Genomic DNA, 24,560 nt, shown 5'->3' with positions numbered 1-24,560 from the left:
CACACATATACATACACACAAACACACACATGCACATAAACACACACATGCACATAAACACAAATATACATATACACACACACGCATATAATGTAAAGTTCAGCAAACTGGATGATTCATTCACTTGGATGACATTTTTGCTGGTTATTAACTGAAAAAAGTTTTGTATAAATCCACCTTCCCTGCCAGTTTTGCACACTTCGCAAAAATGAGGTGTAAAATATGCAAGGGCTTATGCCTTTGATTGGTGAACGTTATTCAAAGGGCACATCTGAAGAAGCCACCTTTGCTGTAACATTTGAAGCCAGGGCTATATCTACCACTTCTCTATATTAGATATGAAGAAGAGACCTTTGGGTCCACATCTGAAGGAGAGATTTTTTCCTTTCAGATCTGTACAAAGAACCTTTGCTTTCCACATCAGAAGCAGTGACCTCTGTGTTCAGCAGTGTCTGGTGCTCTGAATATTATTCATGTACTTAGCACTAGCAATCTTTATATATATATATATTTATTTATTTAATATAGATGGACCACCAGGAATTTTAGAACTTTGCTATAATTAATATATAATGTGAATACAACTAGAATACTGTCTCTGTGCCAATTAAATAACTTATAAATCACAGAGACTTAACACATTCGCTACTAGTAAGATACAGAAAAGTCTGCACAACACTGCTCATCCGCAGCACATATTTTTTAAAGTGTGAATGTCTACATAAGGGGTCGCTGAGGCAAATACACATTACATTGAAATTCCTGATGGAATATGAAAGTAAATTTTTTTTTTTGCCTTCTTACAATACTTGTCAAATAATGTGCAAGCTTCATAGCACAAAGTCACTAACCATTAACTTTAAGGATCACCGTCTGCTGCAATAATGTACTATTCAGTTTCTATGCTCGATGATTTCCATAGCTTCATTTCTCTGCTGTGATGTGTTGGAACATTGTGTGAAGTGAACTACATGGAAACCTTCAATCTTCTACCAGATTTAAGATGCGAGTGAAATAGAAAAGGGAACCTCGGGCATGATCTATGTAGGATGAGGGTTTTGGTACTGAAAGAGTGGTTATGAATAAGGCATGGGAAGGAATGATTCCATGCTAATGTTCCAGTTTCCCTTAAGTTGCCCATGGGCAAGTATGTGAAGACACTGTGCAACTGGCAAAAAGCAGGTCATGAGGTTATTGTGTTAGAACTGACAGAAAAAGCACCACAAGTCTAAAAGTAGCTTTTTGCAATAAACCAACCTCTGGGTCAAATCAGTAAGCCTTTATAGTACTCCAGTCATTTTCAAATTAACCTTTAATTTAGCATAACGATGTTCATTTGTGTAGCAGGATAACAAAGGAGACAGATTCAAAATATACAACCCACTTCAAGTAAAGCCTACAAGCGTTGCCTTTTTATTTTCATTGAATTAAGAAAGTTGCAGCCTAAAGGCCTAAACTACTAGCGTCTGCAGATTGTAGCTGAGCATAATACAGATTCCCTCATTTCTCTTTTTACTTCTTTCTCACATTTCTCATAACGTCCTCTTAACTAGTCTGTACACACCCCCTGCCACTTACCCTACACATATGTTTTTATAATTGATATTTATAAGAACATAAGACAATTTAATTGTAAAACGTTCCATTTTTTTTTTAAACAAGATTATTAAGATAAAGAATAAAATAACAGTAATACAACACGTAATACCACCCAGATTGCAAGTTCAAGAAAACACAATTCCATTTGTATGTCTCAACGGTGTTGGATATACTCTGTACAACCAATTGAATAAAAGGAAATCTCCCCTCAAACCCTACACATAGTTCAATTCTAATTTTGTCAGTAGCCTACAGATAAGCCATAAGTATTTGATGTATTAGAGGTATTCGTCATTCAGAATATTATTGAAAGGAGTGAAGTGAAAAAGAAAAAAAAGAACAGGAAAAAGAGTTGCAGAATGGGGAAGAGTGGGCAGGGGGTGCTTCTTTGTGGTTATTTATTTTTTGTTGTTTTTTTCACCAGGAATAAATTGAGCCCCATAAATGTCCAGTATTCTATCATGACTTGTAAGATTGTTGTACCGTCTCCCAGTAAAACTGCCATAGAAAAGGTTACATTTGTTCAGTCTGTAATAACTGTACTCCTCCAGTGTCATAATTTCTACTGTATGGTCAAACCACTTCTGAACAGTTGGGGTAATACTCAATTTCCATAACCCAGCTATAAGTACTCTGGCTGCATTTAGAACAATCTGTGATAACCTAATTAATAATTGACATGGAAATTTAAGAGATTAAAGGGACAGTACACTGTAAAATTGTTTTTCCATAAATGTATTTTAAATGACTTGTTATACCAACTGCAGAGTATAAAATATTTGAGAAATTGCATTTTCGGGTTTATTTGTGTATATGAAGTAGCTGGTTTTGTGCTTTGAAACCACAGTCTATTACAATGGGTTGAGCTTCAGGTAATATCAGATCTCATTATGTTATCACTTTCATGTACACAGACTTGCTTCCTTATCTTATATTTGTCTGGAACACCAAAGTTCAATACATAGAGAGAACAATGGAAAATTATCATTTTATTACTTAACTATCATGCCCCCCACTGAGGGTGTAATCTCTTCTGCTGGCTGTGTTTACTTAGGCTTGTCAATAGCATATACGCCAGTATCAAGACTTTCAGTATAGGTTGGGAAACCACAAGCTAAATCAGCTATTTCAAATGCTGAAATATGAGTAAAGGAGCTACTTGCAACCAATTTAATACACTCTAGCAGGTAAAAAGGATAATTGGGAATAATTTAAAGAGGAGAAAGTTTTTGGGTGAACTGTCCCTTTAAGCGCGAGCAAGAGCAAAAGAGAGAAAGAGGAGGAAAAGACCAGGACCCTAAGACTTGGAACCCCCAGGTACCTGACCATAACAAAGAACCACTGGTAGTTTCCTTACACTGCTGTTGCAACCCTAGTCAACACCCCCATGGTAAGATACGAGGTTGCCCCAGCAGAAAACAGATATATGAAGACTGAATGGTGAAAATCTGTGATGAAATATTTGTTTTTGTTGTTTGATTATTAGATTTGTGAAGTGGAAATGATTATAAAAAGGTGGTGCTGAACTGGTCGACATTCTAGGGTTTATTTCACAGTGAAAAGCTTTTCAACATCTTCTCATTGTGTTTGGGGAAAGTTACAGCAGCAGGTGTGTCTGCTAAACAGCTTGCGTGTCTCAAGGCAAAACACTTATTGGGTGACAAACTGCAAACAGATTCTCCTTTATTTCCAGGAGTTAAAAAGGCTGACACCAAAGTTCTTTACCAGTTATTTTATAATAACGCACAGTGGGAGCTCCTAAACCTTGGTCATAACCAAAGACATGTACAGAATGTTTAATATTTAAATTGGGTAAAGAATGGCTATATGCCTAAGGGTCTTAGCATTTTAAAATCAAGAGTGACTACATTGTTACATGGCTTAACAATTCATATTATATCTGTAACTGAAATGTTTAATTAATAAAGACACGTGGGCTGGAGAATAGGATAATAGATTTGTAGGGATTCATAAAAAAAACAGTACCAGAAGTAGAATCTGCAAAATTTGGAAAGTCCTTGTATCTATTTTTTTATTATACTGCTTTAGAGGAGACATAAAACATTAACCACAAAACTTTATGCTACCATACCAAGCTAACATCCGATCAATTTTAGTCTCATTGTTAAAAATATTGAATAAAATCTACTAATTTAATAAACAAATTACAACATAAGATCATGTACAAAAATGATAGTTACACTATACTACAGCTTTAACTAAATAAATTAACTTTATTTATAAACTAACATTTTTCGCATACAACTAGCAGGAACATTTCATATTTTTTGCATACAACTAGCAGGGACTATTGGTGTTGCGCTACAGAGCAGTTAAGGAACATGAAACAGTTTGAGATCTTTATATAAAATGTTTAATCGTGTAGTAAAAAACAAAACAAAAAAACCAACAGTAATTTAAGAAGGGTGATTTCCAATTCCCCTAAATTTCTATAAAGTAATGGCCATCACTGTGTTTAAATACTGTTTCCCACATCTAAAATGTGTAGAAACAATAGCTGAGTGGAAGTGAACCCTTTCCTGCTAGGACTCGTTTGTCTTCATCGAAATAAAATTTAAATCATGTGATCGTATAATCTCAATGATGGGATCGGGTTGGTGGGAGTGCCTATGACGCTAGGCACTTCCCACAGCCCGCAATCCCATATAGAAGGGGCTAAGGTTTCAGGACAGCCAAACGGTTAGGGCGTTCCATGCCGTCCTAACGGCGCTAAAGTCCAGCACAGTTAGGATTGCATAGAATGTCCTAACGGCGGGACAAGGTTAAAATGACAGTTTACCCAAAAAAATTCTCTTCTTTCATTTGTTCCCAATGATCCATTTTTTTATTACAACTAATATTTTTTGCAAATTGCTCCTTTGCCATTATATTGACATTTGAAATAGCTGATTTAGCTTGTGGTATCCCTACCTATACTCAAAGTTTCTATACTAAAGTATAGGCTAATGTCAAACTATGTAAGCACAGCCTGCAGAAGAAATTACAGTCACGGTAGGGTGTGGGAGAGATAATGTTCTAAAATGTTCATTTTCATGTAATTCTTTTTTTTTTATTAAAGACACAAAGCAAAACAAATATCCTTACAGTACACCAACAAAGTACATAATGGTGCTAGTATGTCTTGTAAACAAAAACAACTGTTCATTTTAAATTTTTATTTCATTATTCAGATAGAGAATACAATTTTAAAAATGTTTCCAATTTACTTATCAAAGAATACTTTGTTCTCGTGTTATTCGTTGTTGAATATATACCTATATAGGTACCATGCACGTGTCTGGAGCACTACATGACAGTAAACAGTGCTGCCATCTAGTGCTCTTGCTAATGTATAACCTTGTGGCAAAACTACTGGCATATAGAAATGCAGACACGTGCACACTCCTGAAGTTACATCCCTAATTTTCAACAAAGGATAACAAGAAAACTAAAAAAAAATTGATAATAGAAGTAAAATGTGAATTGTTTAAAATTCTATGCTAATGTGCACAAGTATTACAAGTTAGGTGCATGGAAGCATTGCGCTCACAAGAGCGTGCTTCCATAGGCTCCAATGGAAGCCTCGTTCAGAGACAGCATGAGAACCTCGCGCATCGAAGGGGTAAGTAGCGTAGCGATCGCAGCATAGACCTCAATGTAAAGGCACTTTTCAGTGCCGTTTATTTTTCTAACGCCCCACTCCCACCAACTTTTGACCCCAAAAACTGCCTAGTGCAGTTGGTTTTTTATTAAAAAGCGCTACATTTTTTTAAATAAAAAACTATAATGCCCTCTATTTTAAGGGCATTTGGGGCACTTTTAGAAAATCAACCAGAGATCTCTGGTTAATTTTCTGAGCGATAATTGCTACCACGAGCTTGCAGTAGCAATAACCATCCACTTGCAAATTGCCCGTTTGCGGGCGCTCGATAATTTAGCGCTCCACTTGTAATCTAGTCCTTAATCTTTCCCTGATCATCCTTAGCATTAAATATAACACATGGCGTTAACCATTTCTTTATAAAAACAACAGTACTTTTTAGAAAATGCACTTATTTCTTCAATATTTAAACAACCAATATAATTTTAAAAAATGCATCACAAGTTTTTCTGAAGGTAATATCTGCTTTGAATACACGATTATATCTGACATGAATTTACTGTTCAATCAATGATTCAATCAATATTTTACACACGCAGGGATTGCTTATTAGAAGCAAACAGTACAAATCTGTTTGCTCTGTATATGATTTTGCTACCATTCTGCTACTTAAAGGGCCACTAAACCCAAAATATTTCTTACATGATTCAGATAGAGAATAGAAATTTAAACAGCATTAAAATTTACTTAATTTTTTAGATATCCTTAGTTGAAGAAAAAGCAATGCACATGGTGAGCCAATCACACGAGGCTTCTATGTGCAGCAACCAATCAGCAGATAGTGAGCATATCTAGATATGCTTTTCAGCAAAGAATATCAAGAGAATAAAACACATTAGATAATAGAAGTAAATTAGAAAGATGTTTAAAATTGCATTCTCTTTCTAAATCGTGAAAGAAAAAATGTGGGTCTCATGTCCCTTTAAAGAGACAGTCTACTTTAAAATTGGTATTTGTTAAAAAGACAGATAATCCCTTCATTTCCCATTCCCAAGTTTTGCACAACCAACACGGTTATATTAATATACTTTTTACCTCTGTGATTACCTTGTATCTAAGCATCTTCTGACAGCCCCCTTAATCACATGACTATTTATTCTCTACTGACTTGCATTTAGTACTGTGTTGTGCTAAATCTTAAATAACTCCCCGGGCATTAACGCAGTGTTATCTATATAGCCCACATGAACTAGCAGTCTCCTGTTGTGCAAAGCAAATACAAAAGCACGTGATTAACAGGCTGTCTACAGAGCCTTTGAAACAAGCAGAAATTTAGAAGAAAAAAAATTAGCTATAAAATATATTAATCTAGCAACGTTGGTTGTGCACAGCTGGGGAATGGGTAGTAAAGGCATTATTTATCTTTTTAATCAATAACAATTTAAGTGTAGACTGTCCCTTTAATACACTTAATATACTTACCTGTAGCTAAGCCCCTGTAAAAAGGCCCTTATCTCAGTGCTTTTTTAAAAAAAAATAAAGCTTTTTACAATCTTGCATTTTAGCCAATGTTATCTATATAGCAGTGTCTGGCTAGAGTGCAAGATTGTAACAAGCTAAAAAAAAAAAAAGCACAGAGATAACGGTCAGCTTGCAAGAGCTTAGAAACAGGCAATCTAAGAGGTTATAAAGTATATTAATATAACATTGTTGTTTATGCAAAACTAGGGAATGGGTAGTAAAGACATTATATATTGTTTTAACTAATAAAAAAAAATCAAGTAGACTGTCCTTTTAAGTGCTCATCTATAAGAGGAAATGACACAATAAATGTAAAATATACACCAGCAGCTTGTAAAGCAATTAACTATAGTAACTCATTAATACAATAAGAATATTAGGTATCATATACAGTTGAATCCATTGTACGTTAGTTAAATTAACACTTATTCTATAATACTTATTAGCAATCCAGAAACAATTTCTGAGCCGCTACACATTAGCAATGTTATGGAAATGTATCATCTGTAGAACACAATGACATTATGCTGCAGAACACACACACATAACAAGCCATAGATAACACTTAATACACCAGGGACATCTCTCTAGTTCTATCACTTTACAACCCACACAGATAGGCACTGCCATCAAAACACAATTAATTGTTTGCAATGCATTTGTTCCGCTCTGGGAAAAAATGTGTTCACTTTGTCAGCAGTTTCAAGAAAATTGGTGGTCTTTTATTTAAACAGAATGAAGGCATAAGAAAAAAAAATTTGATTTACTTGTTCCAAGGCAAATAAACTTTTTTTTCTAATGAAACAAATGAATTACATGTAGTGATATAAGGGATGTATGCCCTCCTCCATTTAATTTTGCCTTAAGTCATCAATGTCTTTTGTTATTTCCAAAAGACTTTTTAAATAAGCATATTGATTGTGGTGTTGCAATGAAGCTGACATTTTAGCGTGTGTCACAAAAGACTTTCAGTCCTTGCATTGATTGGTTTGCAACGGACAAACACTGTCAATTATTTCTGTCTGATGTCTTTGGGAATCTTCAAAACAAGCTCAAGACACATTGCCTTACTGGATTATAAGCACAAAAACACATGCATTTCTTTCCAGGGAAATTAGGCCGTTGTGTGTTGAACCAAGGGGTGCTGGAAGCTGATGTTCCGTGAACTGCATATCATTCTGATTGCCAGCAATGCGCAATCTGCATCTGACCGAGGGCCAGCTGCTAATGAATCCCGCCACAGTCATAAAACACACATAAGCAAACCTTTATGAACTAGCTAACTTGGTTGTGTGGCTAGAACTGTACTGATGGGAGAAAGCTGCAATGCAGTGATAGCATTAACCCCATGGCGCTTAGAGACCTCAGCAAAACTTTGCTGCTGGTAGCCAAATGGTTAAAAAATACAAGGTAAAGTATCCTATACAAATATGCTAAGAAAAACCTAGGTTTCACATCACTGTCACTTCATGAGTTGTGGCTTTTGAATTTCTAGCTGTACAACTTGTCTCTTGGCATTTATAAATGTTCAATTCGACTAGTTTATATTATACATTTGTATCTGACACTTTCCATTTGTAAAATCTATAATGTAGAATAACAGCACAGCTTATTAACATAACAGAACTATAAATTCCCCAAGTGTAATACTGACATCACTAAGACCAGCCAAAATGCCTTGCTGGGGAAAAGCTACATTGTTATATGAAAATTACACTATTCAGGGCTCAAACTACAGCCAAAACAAATTAACTAAAGACAATGTGGATTTTTATAGATTAAAAAGGTTATGTTAAATGCATTTAAAGCGTAATTGTTAATGGCAAAGGTTTGATTTGTTTTTAATTATTTTTTTAAAAGTACAAGAATAGTATTCTCAGTGTCCTGCTATCTTGTAAACCTGATGTTTTGTAACATTACACACCATTACGAAGGGTGATACGGCATGCAATTACCCAGAATCGTAAGCAGCAATGAAATACAGTTTCACTTATTAGTCTGTAGGAAAACAGCTAAATAAAAATCATTATACTGTTTTTTAATTTATTTCTAATTTACAGATTTATTATTGCATACAAAAGGTTGGTAAGTACTTTTATGAAAGGTTAAAAGGGATTAAAAGGGACATTATACACTAATTTTTTCTTTGCATAAATGTTTTGTAGATGATCTATTTATATAGCCCATGACATTTTTTTTTATTTTTTTTATTTAAATGAATAGTTTTGCCTATTTTTAAATAACTCTGATTTTCAGACTCCTAACCAAGCCCCAAAGTTTAAGGAGAATACCGACGTATACCTACTTCAGCTTGCTTCTGTTTGTGTAAAGGGTCTTTTCATATGCAAAGGAAGGGGGAGGAGGTGGGGAGTGTCTGCTATTTCCCACTTGCAGTGGGTGTTCCAGTAACCTTTTAAACAGAGATAAACTGGAAGCTTATAAGTAAGTTTTTAAACGGTTTTATACTGGATTTTTATATCAGTATCTGTGCATATTATTCTTTATAGTAGTGTCTCTTACATGCAGTTATATGAAAACTGGTATATACTGTTCCTTTAAGGGCCCCATTTCCATTTTTTTTCCAAGAGCATCACAATACTTTAAAAGAAAGTTAAAGACTAAATAGGTTTTATAAGAATAGTATTGAGGTTATTTCCCACCTTTCTTTAGTTATGGGTGCAATCATGTGGAAATGTATCTTTCAATACATTCTAGTGCTGACCTCTTTGCACCTGTGCAATAACTCTCCTTCAGATGCCTGAATTATAACCTAGGTTCTATATTGGCCGCACCTATGATTAGATGGAACGTCATGAAATGTATTTAGGGTCCCTTTAATTGTGTATTTTGGCTAATTTGTAGTTGATTCTGGTTATTTCTAAGTATACATATGCTTCAGAGAAATAGCATCAAAAACTAATTAGAAAGAAGAACATATAGAAGAGACAACACCTACATGTTCTAAGCACTTGGATTTCTATCCAGCAAGAGACACTTCTAAAATTCTTATATTTTATGGCTGTCACAAAACATTTTACTGTGTCACAATAAATACGGGTGTTATTGCTGAATGAGATGGTGTTGAATGTGAGTGTGCAACACAGAATAGGTATACAACCATGGGTTAACATCTTAAAGGGTCTTAAATTTGTAATTATTTGCATAGTTACAAATTGAATTTAAATTGATCAGGCAGACATTTTGTTTCTTTATTGCATCTAACAGAATATATTTTAAAATGTATCAGTTTTTTCAATGGACGTTTATGAACAAACCTACATTTTCTTTTCATGCTTCTAAAAGTGTGCCATTGTCCACCAACAGAGTTGTGGGGTTTGTCATTATCAGCCAGTGAAATATCTGTCTGTAGAGTGGTACACACATATGCATTCCCAGCTAGTTTCAAATGAAACATCTTTAACTTAAAAGGGACATTACACACTGAGATTATACTATAAAATGTTAATAAATGGGGGGCGTGTCTAAGCCGAGGTCATGTTCAGACAGGAATTGTAGTAGCTCTGATCATAGCTTGATATAGCTGTCATATATCTACATACTAATACTGCATCTAAGCCTGTATCTCTTACTGTCTCACAATAAGAAGATTAGGAATCATTTGATATGTGTATGGATGAGATCGGGACATTGGAAGAGCTGAAATCATTATATCCTCCGGTCACGGCCTACGTCACCTTTTTTATTCCCCCCCCCCCCCCCCGGGCTGGATTCATGCCGGGTAAGGCAGTATTCATCAGCCATTATTGACAAGACTAATCATACTAGCCATACCTCCTTGCAACTAACCAGTGGGAAATGCAAGAAATTAACCTTTTTCATAATGGCACCTGGCGTCATAGCGCTTCTAGAACTGATAGCCCACAAAATGGAGTGTCACTTGACCTCCCTCATCGAGTGCTTGAGAGCAGAGGAGGCTTGCATCCTGGAGGCACAAGATGAAATACACAGCACTTCTCAATCCCCATGTGAGAATGAGCTTGCCCAAAATTGTACGCCGCATCTGGAGTCAGCGCATATGGGGTTACAAGGAACTGATCACAACTACAGGTGTATTGAAACACCTATACCCCCAGCTATTATGCCTAGGTTTGCGAGTGCAGCGGAGGTGAGATCACTTCCGGATCGGGCGGATGCGGCCGGCCGGCCGCCCACACTGCAGAATAGACTAACGCTATGCTCCGGAGCAATCCTGGACCTGTGAAATCTCTTTAGTGAGTACTGGAGCTCCTTGGAAGGCGACATCAAATCTGCATACCCTCCTCCGCTCCTTGTTCCAGGTGGACTTGCTACAGAAGAGTATTCTCACCAGATGGCACTATCTCCATTGTCACTCCAACCACTGCTTTAAATGTTGCAGCTCTGCACCTGTGGCCACTCGTAGGGGGATAGGGTAACATCGTTCTTGCTTCTCCATGAGCCCCTATCGAAAAGGACTACATAATACTGTACACTGTGCTCATATATCCCAATGATGACTTTTGTCTGATATGTATCCTTATGTGTTGAGTATTTTTAGCCTTACATAATGGGTATGATGTGCAGCTCCGTTTATAGGAAGGTATATAGGTTACATACTTACATTTTTCATATGTTCCATTTTGTATTATACTGCAAGCAGATCCTGATTATCTTGATGCCTGTTCTTCTCATTTAATCTTATAGATGTAAGCCTACCTGGTTAGTGTTTACATAGCCAATTTTAAATTTAGCTAATTACTCTAGCTCTCATCCTAGGTTTACTCAATGTACATAAATGGCTCTCTTTATTTCCTAGGAAACATCTGGTTATTTGATTATTTTTTAGGGTTTTTGCTTACTCATAACTCTATAGTACTTGTCATAAATGGTAATTCTTTTATTTGTCCTTTAATCAGCTCCCTAGTAATGATTTTTTTTATTAGTGGGTCTATTAGGTTTAAAGGGAGCGGGAGATTTGGGTACACATGCAAATTCATGACTCCCTACACCCCAGGTTCATGGTCATAATTTTTATGTACTACCATTTTAAGTGTTTAGCTATTTCATGAGAGAATATATGTCAATGTGAGAATAGGTAGTAATGTATGTATAGGCTAGTTTATACAGGATATTGGTTAATCTTCTTTTTTACTTTAAAACCAGCTGCTATAACATCCCACTCCTTTTAAATATTGAGCATGTAACCCCCATTAGTAAATTATTTACTATAAGTCAAAAAGTATTATCATTCCTCTCATTCATAATTAAAAACTCCTCTTTAATTTTTATAAAACAAGGTTAGATATCACTCTATCAGACGACCTTATCCTTTAGGGAGGTATGTTTAATGTTTAATTTTATAAACTTAAAAATGTAAGGTATCATAACCCTTCAGATATATTGAGTATTCTGCAATAAGCTTGAGTAGTCGGGTCAAAACTTCTAGTTCGAATCTCATCAATGTTATTAAGAAATGTCAACTACTAGGTTGTTATTGTATTCTAGTATTGTCTTTTGTTCTTATTTTTCATGAATAAGCTGTTACATATCTGAGAAATTGATTTGTCACTGCAGTAATTATAATGTTATGCTAAATACCGTAATAAAAATCTTTGATTATAAAAAAATGTTAATAATATGTAGTATAGTTTTGATTTTGTCCTCTTTCCTGTAATTTAATTCTGAAAATGATGGGCTTTCTAATGCCTGCTAAAAATGCAGACTCCAGACTTAATGCTGGTTTACTACACACAGTCATTGGTTGCACAATCTAGTGACCTAATTAAAACTGCCCCTAATTGGCCTCAACAGAGAAGGAAAATTAGGTTACAACATGGTGGTACCCATTGCTTTATAGACGCTAGAATATTACACTTGTTTTTTCAATATTTTAAAACATATATATATATATATATATATATATATATATATATATATATATATATATATATATATATATATATATATATATATATATATATATATAGATGCTTCAGAACAAAAAGTAGAGGAGAATTAATGAGAAGTGTTACCTGCGTGTGAGATGGTGGCAATCCCTTCCTTCCATAAACGCCAATTAATGCATCTTTTTGAAGAGTGATGTTAAATTTTAGGAACTGTGGCTGATCGATGTAAAGCTGTGATCTCCAAAACACGCCAGGAGGGATCTCCTGCAATGCTCTCCGGCCAACATCAAGTTCCCCGGAGTCAATTGTGTTGTTTTCTTGACCAAGGCCTCCAGATTTTCCTATGAAAAAAAAGTGTTATTAAGTTGGGACCAGTTGAAACTGTATTTATAGATATAGTAAGGAACTTTCAAAACCCAAAAGGCTTCATATCTTACAGTGACACTAAAAGGAGAAATCACTGGAGGATTTATTGTTTTTCAGTTCACTGTTGTTTACTTGTTTATTTAGAGACAATTGCCCATTTTTAATGTCCTTATTTTCAAAATAGTTGACATTTTATCTACTAAAAAATAAAACTGTGTAAAAAAAATAATGCTATATTAAGTGGGCAGGAAAATTTGTTTAAAACCCCCCCAAATATAAACCATTCCTAATGGCAAAGTAAATTTATTTAATGTATTAATAGTATATATGAACAATACTTCAGCATATCTTATATAAAAAATAAAATATTTATAAGCATATAAATCTGCTACACACATAAGGCTATCTTAATAAAAAAATATATTTACACTGTAAACCTGTGATACAGGTAGACTTGATGGGCCTTTTAGTTATATACTATCAAATCCTATGTATTTATTGGCTATTTTAGAGTGTTTCCAGAATACATTGGATCCATTGCTCCAGCCAGTAGGATTCAGCTGTAAAAAAGCACCTGTACTGACCAGAGCAATGACGTATAGAATGTAGCAGGGTCTGCCACTGCAGAATGCTTAAAGTGCCATAAAACATGTTGGGATTTGAGCACATCCTAAAAGAGCTAATTAAGTAAAAAATAGATTGCATAAAAAAATATTGCTTACAAATTTCTGGCAAGTATTTTAAAATAATTTTCAAAAATAAGCAAAATTACTTACATAGCCATGCTGTCTGGAGTAGTCTGACCCCCCCCCCTATCAGTGTTTAGCATCAGAAACACAGGCATTGTATTTCAACTGAGTTCAGAGCAGCTAATTTGCTTCTAGGCTTGCTCCAGCAGATGAGTGTATACTTCTGCATTCTACCAATTCAAAAGTAGCTATAGATGCAGCCATATAAGGAAATGTGTGGGGGGAGTTAGAGCTGTACAATTCAGAAACGTAAAAGAAAGGGTTAATGGTGAGACACTGCAATATAAATTTGCAGGTAAAATAATTAATGTACATATTATATTTTGTCTCTATCCCAATATGTTTTATGTCCCTTTAACAGACATAAAAATAATCTTAAAGGGACACTAAAGTCAAAATTAAACTTTCATGATTCAGATAGAGCACACAGTTTGAAACAACTTTCCAATGTACTCATTATGAATCTGTGCTCAGTCTTTTTACATGCACACTTTCTGAGTCACCGGCTCCTACTAAAGCATGTGCAAGAGTTCACAGTGTATACGTATATTAGTTTGCAACTGTCAGGTGGCTTTCACATGATACAGTGGGCAGAGAAATAGAAACAATATTTGAAATTTCTTAGAAAATAATCTACTGATAGTAAGTGCTATTGCATTGTCTTTTTATTTTTTGTTTGTGGATTATAAAATTCTACTGTATTTAATGGTCCATTAATTTTATATGCACCTAATATATCAGCACTTAAGCATTGCAATCATAATTGCTAAAAATAAACATTCAAAAGGTACATCCCTGAGGATGTCGCGAAGTAAGACTAGTGGGCTAGATTATGAGTGGAGCACTATTTATCACTCCCACTCACGCATTAATTTCACTAGAAGTAAGCTTTTTGCACCCGTTGAATAACGTACATATTAATACAAGTTGAAAGTAAAAAGTTTACACACAAGAGCTAACCCGACGAGCGCAAAAAGCAGAACTTAGAATATCGTGATAGCGTTAACGTATTCCACCATATACTTCAATGGAGCACAAAAAGTGTGTTTGGGGGGAGAACTAACACCCAACAAGTAGCACAAACCCGATTGCATTAAACCAAGTACACTAACCGACATGAAATATGAATATTTCACATTCCAATGTTCTTAACATAGCAGAGTATGTTCTATTATATATACATATTTAGACATGTATATGTATGTACATGTCTAAGTATTTCCATTACCCTTGTATTGGCATTTGAAATAGTTTATCTAGTCTGTGATATCCCCACCCATCCTGAAAGTTTTTGGCCTCGAGGCCATGCTGTGTTAACACAGCCAGTAGAAGAAATTACACTCCCAGTGGGTTATAGAAGAGATAAGGTAATAAAATGTAAATTTTGCATTGTTCTCTCCAAGTATTGGTGATTGGTTTATGGACAGATATAAGATAAGGAAGCAGGTATATGTACACAATGTGATACAGTAATGAGATCTAATTATACCTACAAGCTCAACTCATTTTATTAGGTTGTGGCTTCAAAACACAATATCAGATCATTCATATACAAAAATAAGCCTTAAAAAAGCAAATCTCATACATACAGCTGGTAAAAAAACAAAATGTATGCTTACCTGATAAATTTCTTTCTTTCCGGATATGGAGAGACCACAATGTCATCAATTACTAGTGGGAATATCACTCCTGGCCAGCAGGAGGCGGCAAAGAGCACCACAACAAAGCTGTTAAGTGTCCTGCCCCTACCCATAATCCCCAGCCATTCGATCGAAAGTAAAATGGAAAAAAGGAATAACAAAAAGGTGTAGAGGTGCCTGAGGTTTAGTTAAAAAATAACTGTCTTTATATAAGGGTGGGGTCGTGGACTCTCCATATCCAGAAATTAATACATTTATCAGGTAAGCATAAATTTTGTTTTATTTCCTAAGATATGGAGAGTCCACAACGTCATCAATTACTAGTGGGAACCAATACCCAAGCTAGAGGACACAGATGATTAGGGAGGGATAAGACAGGCAGACCTAAACAGAAGGTACCACCGCTTGATGAACTTTTCTCCAAAAAGAGGCCTCAGCCGAGGCAAAAGTAATAAACATGAACAATTTTGAAAAAGTAAGCAGAGAGGACCAAGTGGCAGTCTTGCAAATCTGTTCCACAGAAGCTTCATTTGTGAAAGCCCAAGAAGAGGAGACAGCCCTAGTGGAATGAGCTGTAATTCTCTCAGGAGGCTGCTGTCCAGCAGTCTCATAAGCAAAACAAATTATACTTCTCAACCAGAAAGAAAGAAAGAAACAAACAGGCAGAGGACTGGCGAAAATCCTTAGTCGTCTGTAGGTGGAATTTCAGAGCACGCACAACATCCAAGTTGTGCAACAAACGTACTTATGAGAAGAAGGATTAGGACATAACGAAGGAACAACAATTTCTTGATTAAAATTTCTATCTGAAACCACTTTAGGAAGAAAACCCAACTTAGAACGAAGAACCGCCTTATCAGCATGAAAAACAAGAAAAGGCGAGTCACACTGCAAAGCCGAGAGTTACGAAACTCTCTGAGCAGAAGAAATAGCAGTAAAAAAACAAAACCTTCCAAGATAACAACTTAATATCTATGGAATGCAAAGACTCAAATGGAGCCTGCTGCAAAACCTTAAAGGGGCATTCAATAAAAATAAAACTTTCATTATTCAGATAGAGCATGCTATTTTAAACAACTTTCCAATTTACTTCCATTAACTAAATGTGCACAGTCTATTTATATTTAAACTTTTTGAGTCACCAGCTCCTACTGAGCATGTGCAAGAATAAGTGTGTATGCATTTGTGAATGGCTGATGGCTGTCACATGGTACGTGTATGCATTTGTGATTAGCTGATGGCTGTCACATGGTACAGGGGGAGTGGAAAAAAGACATAACTTTTAAAATTGTCAGAAAAAAAATCTACTACTCATTTGAAGTTCAGACTAAGTGCTATTGCATTGTCTTGTTATCTTGCATTTGTTGATTATGCAAATCTACTGTGTTGACTGGTCCTTTAAGAAAAAAGGTTAAGGCTCCAAGGAGGAGCAACAGACTTTAACACAGGCCTGATCCTGATTCTGACCAGGGCCTGACAAAAAGATTGAACATCTAGCACATCTGCCAGACGCTTATGTAAAGGATAGTGCAGAAATCTGACCTTTCATAGAACTGGCTGACAAAGCTTTCTCCAGACCTTCCTGGAGAAAAGACAAAATCCTAGGAATTCTGACCCTAGTCCAAGAGTAGCCTTTGGATTCGCACCAATAAAGGTATTTACGCCATACCTTATGGTAAATCTTTCTAGAAACAGGCTTGCAAACATGAACCATGATCTCAATGATCGACTCAGAAAATCCACGCTTAGGCAGAACTAAGCGTTCAATCTCCAACCAAGCAGTCCGCTTCAGAGAAGCGAGATTTGGATGAAGGAATGGACCCTGAGTTAGAAGGTCCTTCCTCAGATGCAGCCTCCAAGGTGGAAGAGATGACATGTATTCCAGATCCTTCGAGGCAACGCAGGAGCTATTAGAATTACCAATGCTTTCTCATGTTTGATACGAGCAATGACTCGTGGAAGGAGAGCAACCGGAGGAAACAGATATGAAATCTCAAGGCACCGCCAGAGCATCTATCAGGGTGGTCTGCGGATCTCTCGACCTTGAACCATACCTTGGAAGCAAAGATGCCATCAAATCCAACTCCGGCATCCCCCAATTGAGGGTTAACGTTGAGAAAACCTCCGGATGGAGTGCCCACTCCCTGGGATGAGATGTCTGTCTGCTGAGGAAGTCCGCTTCCCAGTTGTCCACACCTGGAATGTAGATAGCAGAAAGACAGCAACGACTGGAACCTGAAAAACCGGGCAAAGGACAACTGAGGCCAAGCCATCAGAGCATTGTAAATCACTGTCAACTCCAAGATATTTATGGGGAGAGCAGACTCTTCCCAAGTCCATAGGCCATGCACCTTTAACAAGTCCCAGACTCCTCCCCAGCCCAGCAGGATGGCGACCGTGGTTACAATTACCCAGGAATGTCTCCAGAAGCATATGCCCCGGGACAGATGCTCCTGAGAAAGCCACCACGAGAGAGAGTCTCTTGTCAACTGATCTAGATCTATCCTCTGAGACAGATCCGAATGGTCCCCATTCCATTGTCTGAGCATGCATAACTGGACCATCAGACCAATTACCTCCATATATTGAGCCACTGATGGCCGAACAGTTGACTGCAGAGAGAGGCAAGAGGAAAGAATTTTGGATTTTCTGATCTCTGTCAGAAAAATCTTCATATATAGGGAATCTACAATGGTCCCTAAGAAAACCACCCTTGTAGCTGGAACAAGGGAATTCTTTTCCAGATTCACTTTCCATCCATGGGAAAGTAGAAAAGACAACAAGATCTCTGTATGCAAGTTTGCTTGTTGAAAAGATGGCGCCTGAACCAATATGTAATCCAGGTAGGGCGCCACTGCAATACCCTGAGACCTGATCACTGCCAAGAAAGCCCCCAGAACCTTTGAGAATATTCTGGTTGCTGTGGCAAGGTCAAACGGAAGAGCCACAAATTGAAAGTGTTTGTCTAGAAAGGCGAATCTCAGGAACTTGTGATGATCCCTATGGAAGGAAACAAAGATATGCATCCTTCAGTTCTATGGTTGTCATGAACTGACCCTCTTGACCAAAGGAAGAATGGAACGAATGGTTTCCATTTTGAAGGATGGTACTCTGAGAAAGTTGTTGAGACACTTTAGGTCTAGAAAAAGTAAAAAAGTTCCCTCTTATTTGGGAACCACAAACAAATTTGAATATAATCCTAGACCCTGTTCCCTTACAGGAACTGGAACGATCACTCCCAGGGAAGAAAGATCCCTAACGCAATACAAGAATGCCTCTTTTTATCTGGACTGCAGATAATCCTGAGAGGTGGAACCTGCCCCTGGGAGAAAAAGTTTTTAATTCTATTTTGTAACCCTGAGACACTATGTCCACAGCCCAAGTATATGGGACATCTCGTATCCATGCTTGAGAAAACAGAGAAAGTCTGAACCCCACTTGATCCAATCCCGGACCGGGGGCAAACCCTTCATGCTGATTTAGACTCAGCTATGGGTTTCTTTTTTATTACTTCCCCTTGTTCCAAGACTGATTGTGTTTCCAAGAAGACTTGGACTTCTTAATATTGATAGATTTCAGTCTCTAGATAAACACAGGACCAATAGATCAATTAAAAACATGAAAAAACCGTTGAAGAATTTTTGTAGTGCACTAAAAATTAAAGATATTTGGAGGGTACATAATCCCAATGTGCAAAACAATTTCAATCTTTTTTCCGAATTAATTTTTTCTTAGTAGCAGATAGATTTTTTGGTCTGAATCCTATAGCTCAGATTGGGGAATTTACCATATCTGATCACGCAAATTTATCTTTGGAGTTACATTGGGAAAAGCTAAAACTAGATCCTGTCAAATCCTATATTTTTCCCTCTTTTTTAGTTAATACCCTGAAATTTAAAAATTGGTTGTCTATAAAATGGCAGGAATATGTAAAACGGAATCAGCTGTATATCTCCAAAAGCGAGACTCTCTGGGAAGCTGCTAAGGCAGTTCTCAGGGGTGAGATTAAGGTATATCGACAAAAACTCAAACAAAAGTATCATCGCAGAGAAGTAGAACTTTCCAATTATGTTAAAAATACATATAATACCTACCTGAGCTGCCCGGTCCAAATAAATTGGGACTTTTATATTAAGGCAAAAAAAGAATGGGAGATTGTTAGCGCCCAGAAAAACGCAATTAATGAACTCAGAACCAGAGCGAAATGTTATAGATACGGGGACAAAATTGGTAAATACTTATTTAGATGTGTCAAGAACCAAGAGAAACGGAATTATATTAAAGTTATTAAAAAGGATTATGTCAAATTTAATAAATCTGATCTTAGCCAGGTGTTTTAAAACTTTTTTAAAGAACTGTATTCCCCAACAGAGATAAATTCCTCTAATAAATCTAAATTTTGGCAGAAGATAATAGTTCCTGTCTTGTCTCCTGAGCATTTAGAAGTACTGAATTCACCTATAACGGAAACTGAAATACAACATGCAATCGATAAATTGAAAATGAATAAAGCTGCTGGCCCTGATCTCTTACCAGGTGAATTCTATAAATCACTAAAATAAGAAATTACACCTACTCTATTAAAATTATTTAATGACTATTTTGTAAATGGAATAAAACCATCCCCATATTTCTCAGCTGCCACGATTACACTTATTCAGAAGAAAGGTAAGGACCCAACTTTGTTATCGTCCAATTTCACTGTTGAATAGCGTCTACAAATTGCTCATGGGTATTATGGCACATAGACTGAATGGGCCCATAGACTCTTTAATACATGCGGACCAGGTCGGCTTTATGGCACATAGAAATCCATCTGCTAATATTCTGAAAATCTTTCTACTTTTGGATGACTATTGGAATCTCGATAAACAAAAAAAATCTAAAATCTTACACGATCAAGCTATTTTATCAATTGATGCCCAGAAGGCATTTGAATCAATTGCGTGGGACCATCTTTTCCATGAAATGAGTCAATTTGGATTTAAAGGTTCATTCTCAAACTGTATTAAATTAATATATTCAGAAGCTTCCTGTACAATACTGGTAAACGGTTCCTTAACTAATAATTTTTCTATGGCAAAAGGTACACGGCAGGGGTGCCCAATCTCTCCTTTACTTTTCAACCTAGCTATCGAGCCCCTTGCAATATTATTCAGAATGAAACTTCAATGTATCTCCCTTGGGGATAAGAAGCTTAAACTCCTACTTTATGCAGATGATCTCTTATTATTTCTTAATAATACACAAATAGAGATTCCATATATCTTAAAATGTATTCAGGAGTTTGGTTTGTTCTCTGGCTATCAAGTGAATGCTACCAAATCATAAATATTATGGCTCAATAATCCCCCACTTGATAAATCTTTTGTACATTTTAAAATTGTAAAAGACCAGCTTACATACTTAGGGATCAATATAGTCAACTGCCCGAAATATTGGTATTCGAGGAACTTCAGTATTTTATTTGAGAAAATTAAACAAAACGTAACTAATTGGTCCCATATTCCACTTTCGCTTACAGCTAAAATCAATTTAATCAAAATGATTATTTTGCCAAAATGCTTATACCTAATCCAAAACGTACCCATTCCACTAAATAAAAAAGATATTAACTATCTGAATAAAATTTGTAGAAGATTTCTGTGGGGTACGGGTAAAAGTCGAATGGCCTTGGAAAAACTAACACATCTAAGACAGTTTGGGGGGCTATCCTTCCCCTCTTTATCTATATATAACAACGTATGTCTAGTGAAAATCGCAATGGATTGGCTCACGGATGGTAACTATATTGCTTACTTAGAGGTGGAAAAAAAGATGGTCTCTCCATTTTCTTTAACTGCTTTATTACACTGTCCTATTCAACATATACCGGTTAGAATCAAAAGGATACACACTATATATTATACTATTATCGCATGGCAACGCCTAAGATCATTATTAAATATGGATCCCCAAATGTCAAATCTTTTACTCATAATGGGTAACCCTCGATTTCTACCTGACGTTAATAGTAAACTATTTAATAGATGGAGTAGTTTGGGACTTACACATGTATCTCAACTTAATGAATCGGGTACCTCTCGAATATGTACCTTTGAAAACCTAAAAAACAGATATGATCTCCCCAATATAGACTTCTTTGCCTATCTGCAAATCCGTCATTGGTTTTATCCACCAAGAATTTTAATTTCAGTTGGATACATCCGGGGTTACAAATGGGATTATCACTATTCAAAAATGGTATTCATTCTATTAATTTTTGGTATAAGTTGATACTCTCTAACTTAGGTGAAGCTTATGCACAGAACTTGGATAGAAGTTGGCAACAAATGCTAGATATAGCTGGTGAGGACTTGGTGAAATACAGTATACAAAAAGTTGACAAAGCTACACTTTCTGCAGCATGGCAGGAATCACATGTAAAACTTATCAATCAGGTTTATATTACACCAGCTAAACTCAATCGCTGGTACCCTAATACCCAAAGCTACTGTCCTAGATGTCACTTTTCGGAAACCAACCTGGTCCATATGTTTTGGAGTTGCCCTAAAATTCATAAGTTCTGGTCCCGAGTTCAATTTTGGCTTTGTAAGATTTTAAAAATAAATATCAAGCTTGATAAAATACATATATTTTTCTTACATGATAGGCCAAATCCACGGGTAAATACTTACTTCATTAACTATTTTGGGCGGTAGATACCTTATACTTAAAATTTGGAAAAATAAACAAGAACCATCTATTAATAATTTAATATATCTCCTCCAGACACAGGCTATAATAGAACAATTAGATGCCTATACTTCTACAGAAAAAGGTATTTAGAGATATTATAAGAAATGGGCATCATTCGTGGAGGCACATGAAATTGACACTCAAAAACATTTATTGCCCCTATTGAAAATACAATATTGACTTAGTCACTTAGCTCTCTACAGTATTTCCTAAAAGTTAGTATCCTTCTTCCTAGATGATAAAAGAGCAATAGTATAATATAATGAGAACAGACCCTTTTGCTCTTGTTCGTCTCTTTTCCCTTCACTCCCCCTTTTCTTTTTTTTTTTCTTTTCTCTCTTCTCTTCTTTTTTCTTCTTTTATTATCCGATTTAGAAGGGTATCATGGGTAAATATATCCATTTTTTTAAGTTTAGGTCAAGCTAGATTATTTAGGGAAAAACTTCGTTATATGTTTCAATCTCATAAAACATAGGTCATAAATATTTATATATTTAAATTGGACATTGCTGTTTTCATTTTGAACTTAATATTGTATAAACCTTTGCAATGTCTAAGCGATGTGATTCTTTTTGTATTTTGACCTTGATCATCTTTTTTCCTCTATTATTGTGTAAACCTCAATAAAAAATTATTAAAAAGAAAAAAAGACTTGCACTGTTCTTGCTTGGAAGAGGGAGAGGAAGACTTTCCTTTGAAGTTACCAAAGGAATGGAAATTACTTTGACGTCCTTTAAGTCTATTCTTCTTGCCTTGTGGTAGAAAAGACCCTTTTCCACCAGTAATGTCAAAATATTATTTCTGCCAGACCGGGTCCAAACAAGGTCTTACCCTTGTAAGGAAGCACCAGAAGCTTGGACTTAGGAGTAGCGTCCGCTGACCATGATTTCAGCCACAACGTCCTGCGGGCTAGCACAGCTAAGCCAGATATCTTGGCTCCGAGACTGATAACTTGCATGGTAGCATCAGAAATAAAGGAGTTGGCTTGCTTGAAAGCCTTAATCCTGTCATGGATCTCCTCCAAAGGAGTCTCCACATGAAGAGAATCAGACAAGGCATTGAACCAATAAGATGTTGCACTAGACACAGTGGCAATACAGACTGCTGGTTGCCATTGAAGACCATTGGATCCCATTCCTGCACAAGAATCTCCGTCGCACGGTCCAGAATAGGAAACACTTCCACAGAGGAAGGAACATCATAGTATTTATTAAGTTTACTAGATTTCTTAGGGTTGACAATGACAGGAATATCAGAGTCGTCCAAAATAGCCAAAACCTCCTTTAACAATACACAAAGGTGTTCAAGCTTAAATCTGAAGGTTACTACTTCAGCATCAGATGAAGGAATTATACTGTTCGAATCTGAGATTTCACCCTCAGAAGCTACCGACATATCCTCCTCATCAGACTTATGAGAGAGGGCAACCTGAGTAGCAGAGTTTGGAACAGAAACCTACCATCTGAATACTTAATTTTCCTCTTGTGTTTTCCCTTTAGCATAGGAATGGCAGATAAAGCCGCAGATAACACCGAAGACATCTGGGCAGCAATTTCTGCAGGCAAATAAGCTCCTCCAGGAGACTAAGAGGAACCGCAGGCCACTGTATGTGACACCACTAAGGCTTGGGACGTTTGAGGAGAAGGCTGTGGCATTGCCTGAACAGCATCTTCCTGGGAGACATTTGGCTCAGAAGCCAAAAGCTTATCTTTGTGTTTTAAAGTCCACTGTATACTCTACATTGCAGACAAGAACAACACTTTGAACACAACGGACACATGTCCATAGAAACAGAACCTTGAGCCAGGACTAAAGAAGGCTTTATTAGCAAAAAAAATCAAAAACTTTATTTTGTTACTCTCACTTTAAATAACAGCAGCACGGGATAGTCTTGCACTAAATAGACAAACCGTGCCCTCACAGCTTAAAAAGACTAAGCCCCAGCTACTTCAAGAGTAGCCTACTACAGATAAATAAGCAAATTATTTTAAGTGTACTGTTTTCTACCTGTCATCAAGAACACAAGGAACCCAGCAGTAATTGATCGACAGACGGTCTTGCTTCGCATCCAGCCGATGCCACCGCTCAGCTTATACAGAGCGTGAAAGCAGAAGGTCAGGTGACCGGCAAAAAATAGAAGCTGCGCAACAGAGGAAAGCCGGACTGATTCCTCTCATGTCTTAAAACATAAAATTAAGGAGTGCTGCAGATCTTTTACAAATAAAGTGCCAAAGAGCATTTACTTTAATAGCCCAGAGCTAATAAAATAAAACCTGGGCCACCAATAGAGGGTTAACTCCTTCCAGCCTATAAAGGAGATTAACCCCTAAAGTTTCCATACTCCACATACAAATTAAGTGCCTGCCTCTGCCAATAAATAATCCTCTATCAATGATTTTTTTGTCCTCAAATAAAGTGGAGAGTTTTCTTAACCCCTTCAGTGCCAGCCTCCCAGCCCCAG

General features: G+C 36.4%; 1 protein-coding gene across 2 annotated transcripts in view; it reads right to left on the bottom strand.

Annotated features, from left to right (window-relative positions):
* TENM3 (teneurin transmembrane protein 3) overlaps positions 1-24,560 on the bottom strand; it is a 756,540-nt gene that overhangs the window by 312,669 nt on the left and 419,311 nt on the right. For both annotated transcript variants that reach the window (XM_053703859.1, XM_053703860.1), the window contains one exon: positions 12,733-12,947. In XM_053703859.1, coding sequence (XP_053559834.1) covers positions 12,733-12,947 — 215 coding nt within the window. The remainder of the gene's footprint in view (positions 1-12,732; positions 12,948-24,560) is intronic.

Source organism: Bombina bombina, chromosome 2, assembly GCF_027579735.1.
Source record: "Bombina bombina isolate aBomBom1 chromosome 2, aBomBom1.pri, whole genome shotgun sequence".
Classification (NCBI taxonomy): Eukaryota; Metazoa; Chordata; class Amphibia; order Anura; family Bombinatoridae; genus Bombina; species Bombina bombina.
The sequence above is the reverse complement of the archived record's forward strand: the minus strand, read 5'-3'. Positions and strand labels throughout refer to the sequence as shown.